Source organism: Mobula birostris, chromosome 15 (genome assembly GCF_030028105.1).
Source record: "Mobula birostris isolate sMobBir1 chromosome 15, sMobBir1.hap1, whole genome shotgun sequence".
Taxonomy (NCBI): Eukaryota; Metazoa; Chordata; class Chondrichthyes; order Myliobatiformes; family Myliobatidae; genus Mobula; species Mobula birostris.
Window position 1 is genome coordinate 39,919,428 of NC_092384.1, and position 15,220 is coordinate 39,934,647.

At 39.8% G+C, this 15,220-nt stretch overlaps 1 protein-coding gene across 2 annotated transcripts in view; it reads left to right on the forward strand.

The window, feature by feature from the left end:
• abcc12 (ATP-binding cassette, sub-family C (CFTR/MRP), member 12) overlaps positions 1-15,220 on the forward strand; it is a 127,055-nt gene that overhangs the window by 18,346 nt on the left and 93,489 nt on the right. For both annotated transcript variants that reach the window (XM_072279630.1, XM_072279631.1), the window contains exons 2-5: positions 11,180-11,319; positions 11,414-11,572; positions 11,663-11,810; positions 13,080-13,313. In XM_072279630.1, the coding sequence (XP_072135731.1) occupies positions 11,225-11,319; positions 11,414-11,572; positions 11,663-11,810; positions 13,080-13,313 (636 nt within the window). In that variant the 5' untranslated portion in view covers positions 11,180-11,224. The remainder of the gene's footprint in view (positions 1-11,179; positions 11,320-11,413; positions 11,573-11,662; positions 11,811-13,079; positions 13,314-15,220) is intronic.

Consider the following 15,220-nt stretch of genomic DNA (forward strand, 5'->3'; position numbering starts at 1 on the left):
ACCAAATGAAAACATTCCAATAGTTAGAGGCATATCATTGCTGGATTGGATTGTAGAATAGCTTTTTTGTAGTTTAACTTCCTTATGGTTGTCTGTATTTTAACATTTTCACCCATTTTCATGTGATTGCTCAGTAAGTTTTTCAGTAGTTACAAGTTGCTATTGTATTTTGCAGAAATTTGTTGATTTCAGTGGCGGATGTCGCATTACTTAAAACTGGCTACTTAATTGGTTCACTGTTATTGATTGGAATTTGAGTGGAATTTACTGTTATCAATAGGCTGGAATAAGAAGACCATAGCACCTTTGTCTCATCTCTTTTCCCTTTTGTTTCCTCTCTTTCTTCATTCCCTCTTTCAGCATTCTTCTCCTTTCTATTCTTAATTCGGAATCAGAATCAGTATCAGGTTTAATATCACAGGCAAATGTTGTGAAATTTGTTAACTTAGCGGCGACAGTACAATGCAATACATGATAACATAGAAATAAGTAAATAAATAAATAAGTCCATTACAGTAAGTATATCTGTATATTAAATAGTTAAATTAAAAATAGTGCAAAACAGAAATAATATAAACAAAAAAGTGAGGTAGTGTTTGTGGGTTCAATGCCCATTAGGAATTGTATGGCAGAGGGGAAGAAGCTGTTTCTGAATTGTTGAGTGTGTGTCTTTAGGCTTCTCTACCTCCTTCCTGACAGTAATAATGAGAAGAGGGCACGTCCTGGGTGATGGGTGTCCTTAATAATGGATGCCACCTTTCTGAGGCACTGCTCCTTAAAGGTGTCTTGGATACGATGGAGACTAGTATCCAAGATGGAGCTGACTGGTTTTACAACTTTTTGTAGCTTCTTTTGATCCTGTGCAGTAGACGCACCCCCCCGCCCCCGCCATACCAGACAGTGAAACAGCCTGTTGGAATGCTTCCCACAGTGCGCCTGCAGAAATTTTTGAGTGTTTTAGGTGAAAAACCAAATCTCCTAAAACCCCTAATGAAATATAGCTGCTGTCTTGCCTTCTTTATAGCTGCATGTATATTGTGACCAGGTTAGATCCTCAGAGATCTTGACACCCACAAACTTGAAATTGCTCACTGTCTCTGTTTCTGATCCCTCTATGAGGATTGGTTCATGTTCCCTCATTTTGCCCTTCCTGAAGTCCACACTCAGTTCTTTGGTCTTGCTGACACTGAGTGCAAGGTTGTTGCTGTGACATCACTCAAATAGCTGGTATACAGTATCTCACTTCTGCATGCCCTCTCATCTCCATCTGAGATTCTACCAGCAATGGTTGTGTCATCAGCAAATTTATGGATCACATTTGATTTATACCTAGCCACACAGTCATGGGTACAGAGCGAATAGAGCAGTGGGCCAGTGTTGATCATCAGTGAGGAAGAGAATTTACCATTCCGCACAGATTGTGGTCTTCTATTTAGGAAGCTGGGGATCCAACTGCAGAGGGAGGTACAGAGGCCCAGGTTCTGTAGCTTATCAATCAGGACTGTGGGAATTATGGTGCTTAAGGCTGAGCTATAGTCAACAAACAGTGTCCTGACATAGATGTTTGCATTGTCTAGATGACCTAAGGCCGTGTGAAGAGCCATTGAGAATGTGTCTGCTGTAGACATATTATGGCGATAGGCAAATTGCAGAGGGTCCAGGTCTTTGCTGAGGTAGGAGTTGATTCTAGCCACGACCAACCTCTCAATGCATTTCATCACCATAGATGTGAGTGCTACTGGATGATATTCATTAAGGCAGCTCACACTACTCTACTTGAGCACTGGTATAATTGTTGCCTTTTTGAAGCAGGTGAGAACTTCCAACCGTAGAAGTGAAAGTTTGAAAACGTCCTTGAATACACCCGCCATTTGGTTGGCACAAGTTTTCAGAGCCTTACCAATTAATCCATTGGGGCCTACTGCCCTTCTTCCTGTAGCATTTGATAAAACGATCATAAGCAACAAATTATATGCCTCATTCTTAACTCCTGAAGAAGCTCTGGATTGTAAAAGCATCAGGATCCAACACCATACACAAAGGAAGATAGCTATGGCTGTTGGATGGCAATCATCTCAGTCCAAGGGCAGTGTCCAGTGGCAGGGTTAGCTGTTTCATCAATAATCGACTTTCCTTAATGTCAGAAGTAAGGATGTTTGATGGTGATTGCACACCATTCACATCTCCTCAGCAAATGACATAGCCTCTGCCTACATAGAGCAAGATCAGGATAGCTAGCAATGAGACAATGAGCTATTAAGTGCCAAGTAACAGGCAACGACTAGCATCAACAATTAAGGATGTGCAAATAAATTCTAACCTTCTCAGAGATACCCAGATTCTGAATAGATATTAAAAAATTATGAAAATAATACGCCTCTTGAGAATCTTCATCATTAGTCATGTATTCTGTTCTTTAATTCAGTTATTCCGAGTCTCGTGTCTCCCAGTTCTGTGTTGTTGCCTCACCACCAACTGAGACCAAACTGAAAACAAACTTCTCTGGCATGCAGCATTAATTTTTCTCTGCAGCTTTTTAACCTCTGCATGGCATTCTGCATATTATAGGTCTTGCAAATGGATTCAAAGCTGCAGCTGGTGGGGGGGGGGGAGGTAAATATTCATCAAGGACCACTCAGTCGTATCTCAGTGCACTCGGATGCTGAGTGGAAATGTTATCGAGAAGTTCACATCTTCCGCAGGCAGTATCAATAGCTGCAGTATGTTCACAACAATCCTGGAATTGGAACTGGAACAGAAGATGGAATTGCTTTATTATTGTCACATGTATCAACATTCTGTGAAAAGCTTGCCTTGCATGCTGTTCATACAGATCGAATCATTGCACAATGCATGGAGGTGGAACAAAATAAACAATTACAATTCAGAACAAGGCATGTTAGCTACAGAGAAAGTGAAGTGTAGGTAATCAATAGGTGCAACCTCATAATGAGGTAGATTGTGAGTCAAGAGTTCATTTTGTCCTATTAGGGAACATTTAATAGACATATAATAGCTATCTTTGAACCTGGTTGTAATGTTTTCCAGTTTTTTGTATTTTCTATCCAATGGAAAAACAGAGAAGAGGGACTGTCCACTGTGTGGTGTCTTCGATTATGCTGATGCAGCAAGTAGACAGAGTCCGCAGAGGTGAATATAGCTTCCATGATATGCCGAGCTGTGTCTACAACTTTCTGCAATTCCTGCAGAGCAGATGCCATACTAAGCCAATATATATCCAGATAGGATGCTTTTTGTGGTGCATCAATAAAAATTGCTCAGTCAATGGGTGTATGCCAAGTTTTTTTTAGCCTCCTGAGGAAGTAGTTGTGCTGCTGAGCTTTCTTGTGATTGCAGTATGACAGGCTTTTGCTGATGCACACTCCTCAGAATGTGACGTAGACAGGAGCATGTGCCCCTTCCTGAGGTCAATGACCAGCTCTTTTGTTTCACTGACTTTGAGAGAAAGGTTGTTGTCATGACATCATGTTGCTAAACTCTCTACGTTCGTCCTGTACTGTCATCCATCATTATTTGAGAAATGCCCCACTACAGTGGTGCCATTACAAACTTTTAAATGAAATTATTGCAGAATCTGGCCATGCAGTCATGAGCGTACAGAGAGTAGATTAGGGGTATGTGGATGGAGCCTTGTGGAACCCCAGTGTTTAGAATAAGCATGGCAGAGGTGTCACAGCTCATCCTTACTCATTACAGCCAGGAAGTCAGGAAGTCCCCCAGGGTCTAGGATTTGGTAATGCATTTGCTTGGAATTATAGTATTGAAACCGGAGCTGCAGTCAATAAGCAATAGTCTGACATAGGTGTCCTTACCATCCAGATGCTGCAGAGATGAGCGTAGGGCCAGAAAGATGACATCCATTGAATGCTTGTTTCGGCAGTAGGTGAAGAGGAAAGGATGAATGTTGTTTGGAAAGTTCAATCTCCCAGCCTCTCAAAGCGCTTCATGATGGTAGCTGTCTGAGCCACTGGGCTATAGCTGTTCAGGCACGTTATCTTGACTTGGAAAGTGGGTGACCTTCAAAAACAACATTTTGAGAGTACAAAGCTTGTATGTGCCTATCAGAATAAAAGATATAAATAACAAGGGTAGGGAACACTGGTTTTCAAGAGATATTAAGGTCCTGGTTAAAAGAACAGAGGAGGTGCATAGCAGGTATAGGCAAGTAGTCACAAATGAGGTGCTCATAGTGTACAAGAAAAGAAAGAGAGCACTTAAGAAAGAAATCAGGAAGACTAAAAGAAGGCATGAAGTTGCTCTAGCAGATAAAGTGAAGAAGAATCCTAAGGGATTCTACTGAGCAAAATGATCGTAATGGACAAAATTGGTCCTCTGAATGGTAATCCATGTGTGGAGCCAAAACATGGATGGGTGAGATGTAGCAGATCTTAAATGAATTCTTGGCATCTGTATTTACTCGGGACATGGATACAGAGTCTATAGAAGTGAGGTAAAGTGGCATCAGCTTCATGTACCCTGTACAGATTACAGAGGAGGAGGTGTTTGCTGTCCTGAGGCAAATCAAGGTGGATAAATCCCCAGGCCTGACAAGGTGTTCCCTTAGACCTTGTGGGAAGCAGGTGCAGAAATTGCAAGCGCCAAGCAAAGATATTTAAAACCTGTTTAGTGATAGCAGAAGTACCAGAGGACTGGACAATAGCTAATGTTGTTCCGCTGTTTAAAAAAGGCTCTAAAATAAAATCAGGAAATTGTAGGCCAGTGAGTCAGACATCAGTTGCGGGAAAGTCATTGGAAGGTTCCTAAGGGACCAGATGTATAGGTATTTGGATAGACATGGACTGATTAAGGGTAGTTGGCAAGGCTTCATGCATGATAGGTCATGTCTAACCAATCTCATAGAGTTTTTTTGAGGAAGTTACCAGGAACATGGATGAAGGCAAGGCAGTGGATACTTTCTACATGGACGTTAGTAAGGCACTTGACAGGGTCCTGCATGGGAGGCTGGACATGAAGGTTCAGTCGCTCGACATTCAAGATGATGTAGTAAATTGGTTTAGACATTGGCTTTGTGGGAGAATCAGAAATTGGTAGTAGAGGGTTGCCTCTCTGACTGGAGGCCTGTGACTAGTGGCGTGCCACAGGGATCAGTGCTGGGTCTTTTGTTGTTTGTCATCTATACCAATGATCTGGACAATAATGTAGTTAATTGGATCAGCAAATTTGCAGATGATACCAGGATTAGGGGTGTAGTGGACAGTGAGGGAGGCTATCATGGCTTGCAGAGGGATCTGCAACAGCTGGAAAAATGGGCTGAAAGACAGCAGTTGGAATTTAATGCAGACAATTGTGAGGTTTTGCACTTTGGTAGGACCATACAGGGTAAGTCTTACCCAGGGCACTGAAGTGTGTGGCAAAACAAAGGAATCTGGGAATGCAGGTCCATAATTCATTGAAAGTTGTGTCACAGGTAGACAGGGTTGTAAAGAAAGCTTCTGGCACATTGGCTTTCATAAATCAATGTATTGAGTACAGGATATGGGATGTTATGTTGAAGTTGTATAAGACATTGGTGAGCACTAATTTGGAGTATTGAGTGCAGTTTTGGTCACCTACCTGTAGGAAAGATGTAAACAAGGTTGAAAGAGTACAGCAAAAATTTACAAGGATCTTGCTGGATCTGGGGGACCTGAGTTATAAGGAAAGATTGAATAGGTTAGGACTGTATTCTTTAGAATGCAGATGACAGAGAGGAGATTTGATAGAGGTATACAGAATTAGGAGGAGTACAGATAGGGTTAATGCAAGCAGGCTTATTCCACTGAGGTTATGTGGGATTACACCAGAGGACATGGCTTAAGGGTGAAAGGTGAAATGTTTAATGGGAACATGAGGAAAAACGTCTTCACTTACAAGGTCGTGAGAACGTGGAATGAGCTGCTCGCGCAAGTGTCCCGTGTGAGCTCGATTTCAATGTTTAAGAGAAGTTTGGATAAGTACATGGATAGTAGGAATATGGAGGGCTATGGTCCCAGAGCAGGTTGATGGGAGTAGGCAGTTTCAATGGTTTCAGCATGGGCGAGATGAGGCAAAAGGCCTGTTTCTGTGCTGTACTTTTCCATGGCTCTATGACTGCTTTATGCCTTATCTTCCCATCCATTTACTTCAACACCTCTTCCTGTACTGACCTCATTGCTCTTTATTCCTTAAATGTCTATCAGCCTATCAATCTTTGTCTCAGATATATTCAATGACTGAGAGTCTACGATCTTCTTGGACAAAAGTACACCAGCCTTTGAATGAGGAAATGTGTTCTCATTTCTGCCATGAGAAAGTTGTGCTACATTCATCCATTTGGAAAACATAGAAAACTTTATTAAAGCCTTTAATATACATAAGACTACCATTGTTCTCCTGTAATGCAATAGTTTTAAGTTTCCATCTTAACTAGCATAATTCCCAACTAGCATAATATGAGTGTTAGAGTTAATATCTCCAAGTCATCAGTGCTGCCATTTCAATGAATGAACAATTCAAAACTCAATTATAGATGCATAGAATCATAGAGCACTACAGTGCTGAATTAGCCCTTCAGCCCATCGAGTCTTTACTGAACTGCTACTCAGCTCACACCAGTCATCAAATTTTAATACAGAGTGACAGTTCTCACATTGGCAACCCAAAAAACACTGTCAAAAATTCAGGCATCAGCTGAGAGATGATTTAGGCCTTTGGGGATGCAATTAAATTAACTGTTCGTGTCGAACTCTGACTAAGCGGCTCAGTTTATATACCACCAGCAGAAATTCTCTTTCCTGGAGGGTGATGCATATCTGGAAGATAATTCAGTTGCCTGCAGGGAATGCCTGCATAAATAAGGAAGGGGATTTTGCACCTTGGAATAATGTGCCCATTTTCTGCATGCCTGATCACCTTTCATTATATTTTCCTCTCAGGGACATTTCTTGCCTAATCCCTTTATATCCAAATGTGCTTTCTGTGTACTCTTTCTTTTCACTTCACCATTCGCGTTGAATTCAAAATTCATTATATTCTCTGCAAGCACTTTTTTCTGTGACAGAAACTAAAGCCAATCAATTGACTTTGAAACTGGTTCATGTAACATGTGATTTTTTTTTTCTTGTTGAAATTCTAGTGCATAGAACAGATTTGCATGGACTTTATGCTGCAAACCCAGTGATGGGTGGTGCGCAAGTGGAACAGGTCAAAAGCTTTAAGTTCCTCGGGGTCAATATCACAAATGACTTGACTTGGTCCAACCAAGCAGAGTTCACTGCCAAGAAGGCCCACCACCACCTTTAGTTCCTGAGAAAACTAAAGAAATTTGGCCTGTCCCCTAAAACCCTCATTAATTTTTATAGATGCACCGTAGAAAGCATTCTGCTAGGGTGCATCACAACCTGGTATGGAAGTTATCCTATCCGAGACCGGAAGAAGCTGCAGAAGATCATGAACACAGCCCAGCACATCACACAAACCAATCTTCCGTCCTTGGACTCACTTTACACCGCAAGCTGTCGGAGCAGTGCTGCCAGGATAATCAAGGACACGACCCACCCAGTCAACACACTTTTCGTCCCTCTTCCCTCCGGGAGAAGGCTCAGGAGCTTGAAGACTCGTATGGCCAGATTTAGGAACAGCTTCTTTCCAACTGTGATAAGACTGCTGAACGGATCCTGACCCAGATCTGGGCCGTACCCTCCAAATATCCGGACCTGGCTCTCAGTTTTTTTGCACTACATCACTTTCAATTTTTCTATTTTCTATTTATGATTTATAATTTAAATTTTTAATATTTACTAATTTTTAATACTTTTAATAGTTAATATTTGTAATCCAGGTAGTGGGAAGCGCAGAATCAAATATCACTGTGATGATTGTACGTTCTAGTATCATTGTTTGGCGACAATAAAGTATAAAGTATGATGTCATGAAGCATCTAATGGTTAAGTTCCAATTTAAAATATGTTACACTGGAACATAGCACAGGTGCAGGACTTTCTGCCCACGATGTGTTGCCAGACTAATTAAATGTCTGAATAAACTAATCTCTTCTGCCCACACAAGGTCCATATCCCTCGATTTCATGCATATTCATGTGTCTATCTCAGAGTCTCTTAAATACCTCTGTTGTATTTGCTACTACCACCATCATCACCTCCCACTGTTGTACATCTCTGGCACACACCACCCTCCCTGAAAAAAAAAATAGCCCTACACATCTCCTTCGAAATTACATCCGCTAATCTTAAATTAGTGACATCAGCGCTGGACTCCAGAGCGAAGGTTCCCGAGTTCGAACCCAGTCGGGCCGCTCCCGAGCACACTTTCCATCTGTGCCGGGTTGAGTGTCGAGCTTGCAACTCGGCCTCGTAAAACAAAAACTGCGCTGTGAGAAGGACGTGGGGGATCACTCGCAGAGTCTTTCCTCCAAGACAACCACTTGAAAAAAAAAGTGGTCGCCGAGGCTCTGGCAGAGTATGGCACAAAAAAAATCTTAAATGCGTGCTGTCCAGAATTAGACATTTTGACCTGGGAAGAAAATACTCTCTACTCTATCTATGCCTCTTCTAAACCTCTATCGGGTCTCCCTTTAGCCTTTGACACTAAAGAGGAAACAAATAAAGATTGTACAAACTCCTTATAGCACATGCCCTCTAATCCAAGCAGTATCCCCATAAACCAGGTCTGCACCCTCTCCAAAGCCTCCATAATGGAGCAATGAGAACTCTATGCTATTGTCCAAATGTGGCTTAGCTTGAGTTTTATGAAAATATAACAGAACTTTCCAACTGTTGAACTCAATGCGTCAACAAGTAAAGGCAGGCATACCAGATGCCTTCTTTACCACCATATTAACCTGTGCAGCCACTTTCACAGAACTATGGACATGATTTTCAAGATCCCTCTGCTCATTAACACTATTAAAGGTCTACCATTACCAGTGCCCTGTGTCTTTACTTTTTCTCGGATTAAACCTCATTTCCATTTCTTTGCCCATGTCAGCAACTGGGGTTAAGAACATAAAAATATTAATAGAATCAGTAGAAGGCTGAGCGGCCCCTGATGCCTTGTTAATAGTTGTGATTAATAGCGGTTCTCCCACTGAAAGTTCAGTCACTGGCCAGGCTCTTATCGAAACACCAGATGTAGTATGGAACACCCTCTTGCTAGACTATCTACATACTGGTTCAAGAAACTCTCCTGGATGTACAGAATCCAACAAATTTTGTCACATTTCCACTTAGGAGATACATTCCATTATTACGTAGGAAGGACAGGACCAGGGTGTATAGCTCTGCAAAGTGAGCCAACACTTACATGTTTTTAAAGATGCATGTTGGAACACCTGAGAAAAGCTCCTGTTTCAGGCTCACACAGCCCTGATCTCAATCCATTGTTGGAGGGATATGTGAAATGGGCTTTTTCTTTTTCTTCAGCATTCCCTCGGGGTCAATGATGATTTCTTTCACTCCAGTTCTTTGACTCTGAGGTGCTGATCAAGACAACATGGGCCCACAGATTCTGTCACATGTGACGTAGGGTAGTTTCTGATGTATGCAATCCTTCCCCTATTTATATTGGGTTTGGCTCGTCTATACTCCTGAAAAAGGGGTTTGCAGCCAGCAATATCAACCCCAATGCTTCTTGCTTCTCCCTTTTGTGCATTCATGGGCTAGGGGTTCTCACAAGTCAGAGGGGAGATTGCATCTTCTACTCCTCATGTCCCTTAAGATGCCTATACCAGCAGTGCAGCTCCTCCTTCTTCTTAACCAGACAATCAATTTCTCTCAAAAACCAAGGTTTCTTAAACCTGCTATTCTGACAGGAATATACAGACTCTCAAAACTTAGAGCTGTCCAAGGTTGCTGTCCAAGTTGCATGCCATCTTGGTCAATGTCTCCCATCCACTACATAATGTACTGGATGGGCACAGGAGTACATTCAGCCAGAGACTCATTCCACCGAGATGCAACACAGAGCGTCATAGGAAGTCATTCCTGCCTGTGGCCATCAAACTTTACAACTCCTCCCTTGGAGGGTCAGACACCCTGAGCCAATAGGCTGGTCCTGGACTTATTTCCTGGCATAATTTACATATTACTATTTAACTATTTATGGTTTTATTACCATTTATTATTTATGGTGCAACTGTAACGAAAACCAATTTTCCCCGGGATCAATAAAGTATGACTATGACTATGACTGTGACTATTTGCTTATCTTACCAGTGAGTTTAGAAGATTTTATGGAAATAGATTTAGTGATAGCTTTCCGGTCCCTGCACTAGACTGTCCATGCCTAAGAAATGTAAAGGAATGCAAGGATCACTGCTGTCTGGGTGACTGTGAGCTTATGCCAGTTTTAAGAACTTGATCTTGTTTTGTTTACATGGCCAAAAACAGTATTGGTACGTTGAGATGATGGTGAATTTCATCACTGACGTTTGCTATTATCGAGAAGTGAATTTGTGATTGAAGTTGCTGTCTGCCAAGAGAGACCTTGTTGAGAAATCGTCAGCCCACCTGGAGTCCTCAAGATGCTAGTCCTGGAAAGCACTGAATGTGAGCCAACTGACTCTTTGCTGACCAGAATTTCTGAGGAGGCTCAGGAGAAATCTCTGCCAGACACGGGCTTCAGTGCTGTGGAGGGGTTTCTCTGCTGGTCCCAGAAACTACTTTTCAAAATACTTTCTAATGCTCTGTCGACCTCAACATTACCTGTCAGTTCTAAGATTTTTATACCCTGCAGTCCAACAAGTATTTGACATTTTCAAAGTATGTGCAATATTTAGCATAACCATGAAAAAGACAGATTATGATCTCTGGCATAACAATTAAAATGGGAAGAATTCCTTTTACTTTGCACTGGCAGCACAGTAGGTGCAGCTAGGATAGCTGCTGCCTCATAGTTCCAGAGATCCAGATTCAATGCTTATCTCTGGTACTATCTGTGTTGACTTTGTATATTTTCCCTGTGACTGTATGCAGATCCTCTCTGTGCTTCCATTTCTTCCCATCTCTAAAATCTGAATGTGAAGAATGTGGCGAGAATAAATAATGAGATAAAAATAGAATTAGTGTCAAAGCATGGATGATGATCATTGTGAATGAAATGGTTTGATAGGCCTGTTCCAGTTCTCTATCTCTGTTTACACCAGTAACTTACTTAATTTCAGGTGAAACTTTCCCAATATTGATTTACCTTACTACAAGTCAACAGAATGGAATTCACAGAGAAAAACAATGAGGTTCCGAAGCAACATCACAAATACTTCCAAAGCTTGAAAACACTGCTTCCAATTCGTCCAAAACCAAAGTAAGTGACAAGATATCTATTCTGCAATGTAAAGACCATTGGAATTTTCAGAATTAATTACACTTCATATTTTGTAAAATAAAATATTTTCCAGGAATCCATCTCCTGTTGCAGTAGATGACGCTGGACTATTTTCATTCATCACTTTCCAGTGGCTGACACCAATAATGATAAAGGCATCTAAAAAGGTGCTAAATCAAGATGCAATTCCTCCTCTCTCCAAGTTCAACTGTTCAGATGTCAATGCCAAAAGGTATGTAAATACAGAAATATATTTCGATTACTTGCAATTAAAAACAAAATGCAAATGGATTTTGACAATGCCTTATTAATTTTTTTACAGATTTATGCATCTTTGGGAGATGGAAGTGGAAAGAGTTGGCAATAAAGAAGCATCTTTGGAAAAAGTTGCTGTACAGTTTCAACGAACAAGGCTTCTTGTGAATCTAATATGCACAACTCTTTGTATGATATGTAGTTTTTTGGGACCGGTAAGCAGACATTGAATGGAAATTAGCTTACTCATTATTTTAGTCTTTCTTTTATTCAAGTACGTTTAGCTAACATAGGTTTTAAGTATATAATACCAAATGGTATTTAAATAAAAGTTAATGCCTAAAAGAATTCAAGTTAATTATAAACAAACTTAATATATATTAAATAAACCTTAACTTATATGAATCCCGCCTTATGAAAATTAATGCAATTACTATATCACCACCATTTAACGAAACTAATTGAAACATTTTCTCTGTCATTGAGGATTTTTAAAAACTATTTTTTATGGAGCTCATCATTTTTTTCAATCTCATTGTAATATAATGGTTTGAAATTATTCAAAACTATTGGAAACAAAATGCACATAAAAATCAAACATACCTTAAGCCTAAAAGCGCAACGACATTTGTTATATTATTATTAGTAGAATTATTGGATCTGTGTTTCCTGTTGGATGTTAAATTTTCTGAAATTTTATATTAGCAACATCATGCAAATCACATGGACAGGAAAAATGTTTTTGCTGGTTTTAACAAACATTCATGAAATAAACACAAACTCAATTCTTGGAGGTTAGAGAACCAGAGAAAAAAGTTGTCGCTATTTGGCACCAACCTAGCAAAGTCAGAATGGGTGGGCGAGTTGTAGAAGCAGTTGTAACATGGGGATATGCAACCTTGCACCAGATCTCTGTCTTAGTTTTAACTTTCCTTTCCCAGCCATTGCCAGTAGGAATTTACACTGTGTGGTACACTGGTGCTGTAGTTCTGCTGTTGTCCCATTGATCATGTGACCTAGGTTCGCTCCTGACCTGTTCATTGATCTTCCTGTGACCAGTGGTTTTTGCTGAATGCCCTGATTTCCTCTCAAATGTTGCCATGTAAAAGAGATATAAGTATAACAAATAAACCTCACCTTTATCCTTAACTTTAATCATTTGGATTTGATCCCTGGAATTTCAAATTCAATTTTATTTTTTGTTTTCTTTGAGACCCCAGGAACTTATCTCAAACCAGGTTTTTCGTTCACACCTCTAACTCTCGCTTTTTTTTTGCCTTGTTTCCTCTTCGTATTCCTTTAACTATAAGGTTGCTCAATTTTTCTCCCTGCACAAGAAAAACACAGCATAGGTTCAGGTTTTTGTTCTTATCACAAAATAGATCTCTCCATTCCTGCCCCATCAAAATGTTTCAACATAATGAGTACAAAAAAGGCAACACGTTTTTCCTGTATAATTGCTACTTCTCTTTCTTAATATATAGGCAGTGCTGTCTCATGCTATCCTCCAACACGTGGAAGAAAAGTCTGAAAATCTTGTTTATGGAGTTGGTCTGTGCTTTGCACTATTTGCAACGGAGATATCTAAATCATTGTCCTTCGCAGCAGCATGGGCTATCAACTATCACACTGCTATCCGATTAAAAGTTGCCATCTCCACATCAGCATTCATTAAGCTGGTTCATCTTAAAAGCTTAAGCAGCAGTTCCATTGGTGAGGTAGGCACTGATCAGCAATGTAAGATGTCTTCTGTTAATTTTATCACTGTACATTAAAGCTGTGAGAAGGCATGTTAGCAGCCTGATGATAAACGTCACATGGATTTTTCTTGTTTATTTCCTCTGGAAAGGTGTCAGACATCTCTTCTATGAGTCCCAATAGCAGATACGACTAAAACTGTTCATACATAGTTAGTGGAAATATTGGGTCAGGCTGTATGGTTGTAAATAATCTATATGCACATTAGCTTTGCACTCAGCTAAGTCCATTGCACTCTTGTGTGTTAATAATCTTAAAAAATATTATGTGTTTTACCATTATTGTTATTATTATTGTACTTTTATTTTTCTTAGCTCAAGCTGGTAAAACCTAAGGTACAGGCTTAGCTAAGCACACTCATTTGTCAATTGTAAGGAACTTTTGAACTATTCTAGTGGTGTTTAGTATTGTGGTTTTCTGGAGATTTACATAAATATTGCTGTGTAGGCCTAATTGTTCAATGCTATTGTGTAGTGTGCTACCAGTTGTAGATATTACAATCAGTGCAATGTATACCCTGTTAATGTTCCAAAGTCTTTCAATTTCCTCTTTTAATTTAACAAAGTTCTGGTGCTTTTCACTTTTGGTTGCTGTACGTTATGTGTGTTGGAATGGCTATATCTATTAAGAAAGTTATCCTTGCTTGTTTATCCCTTATTATTATATCCAGATGGTTATTATGCATTGTTTTATCTGTAATAATGGATCAGTCGTAATATGATATATAGGACTCTAACTGTAGAACTGGATCAGGCTTGTATTTGTATGGTTTCTTTTATGTTCAAGCAAGATTCTGGAGAGTGATGATGATGGTGATGGTTATTATTATTATTATTGTGTTCTTTATCTTTTATGTGTGTTTGTTTTCTTCTGTGTCGGATCCAGAGTAACAATTATTTCATTCTCCTTATAATTGTGTAGAGGAAATGACATTAAACGATCTTGAATCCTGAACTTTTTTGCCAGTTTGCAGCAACCTAGTCCTGTGTGACCTTGATATGAGTAAAGTTAGTGAATGCCATGTGACTTTGGGACAAACAAGAAGTCTAATAGCATTTTCTCAAATCACTTCAATCACAACACAGAGGTCTAAATGCCTTTGGAATTTGAATGCCTTAGAATGAAAAAATACTTCCTTGGTGCATCAAGATGCCAAGAACCTGAACAGTGCTTCTTATCCCCAGTCTATCATTTCCAGACTAAATTTCTTCTCTAATAACAGATCCATGGAACGTCTTCCAATATCAAGGTACATTCCACTGGCATTCATCACTGCAGTGTCTCCCTTTCAGTCTGCTAGACACCAGGAGCTCAGTCAGCTTCACCTCATCTCTAAATATTCCAGACCTGCTACATTATACTTGCCGTATTACCATCCAGGGGTCAGTCTACCAAACTGTGATGGTAATTCAATTATTGGGCCATAATTCTGACCCTTAATGATTTTTTTCTAGGATTTAAGGTCTGAAAATCTCTCCCCAAAACAATAACAATCCGTGACAAAACTTGGGATTGAAAGGATGTTGTCTACTGGAATTTTATTTTTCCTGTAATTTATTTTTTATTGACTGTCATCATCAAACAAACATTTTCATAAGATGTATTTCAGATACTGTACATATATATCATATAGTCATATTTGTCACAAATCTCCACATAATATTTATCTGAGGTATACACTTATAGAAAGGAGAGGAAGGAAAGAACAATCGAAAGTAGAAAACTATGTACAGAGTAGGGAGTGATCTTTTTTTTACAGCATATTCATTGCCTTGTGAGAATAAAATCAGGCCTATGAGGTGTTATGTAGTTAAGCCATTTTTCCAGTATGAATCAAATTGTTCCAACTTATGATTTACAGATGCTA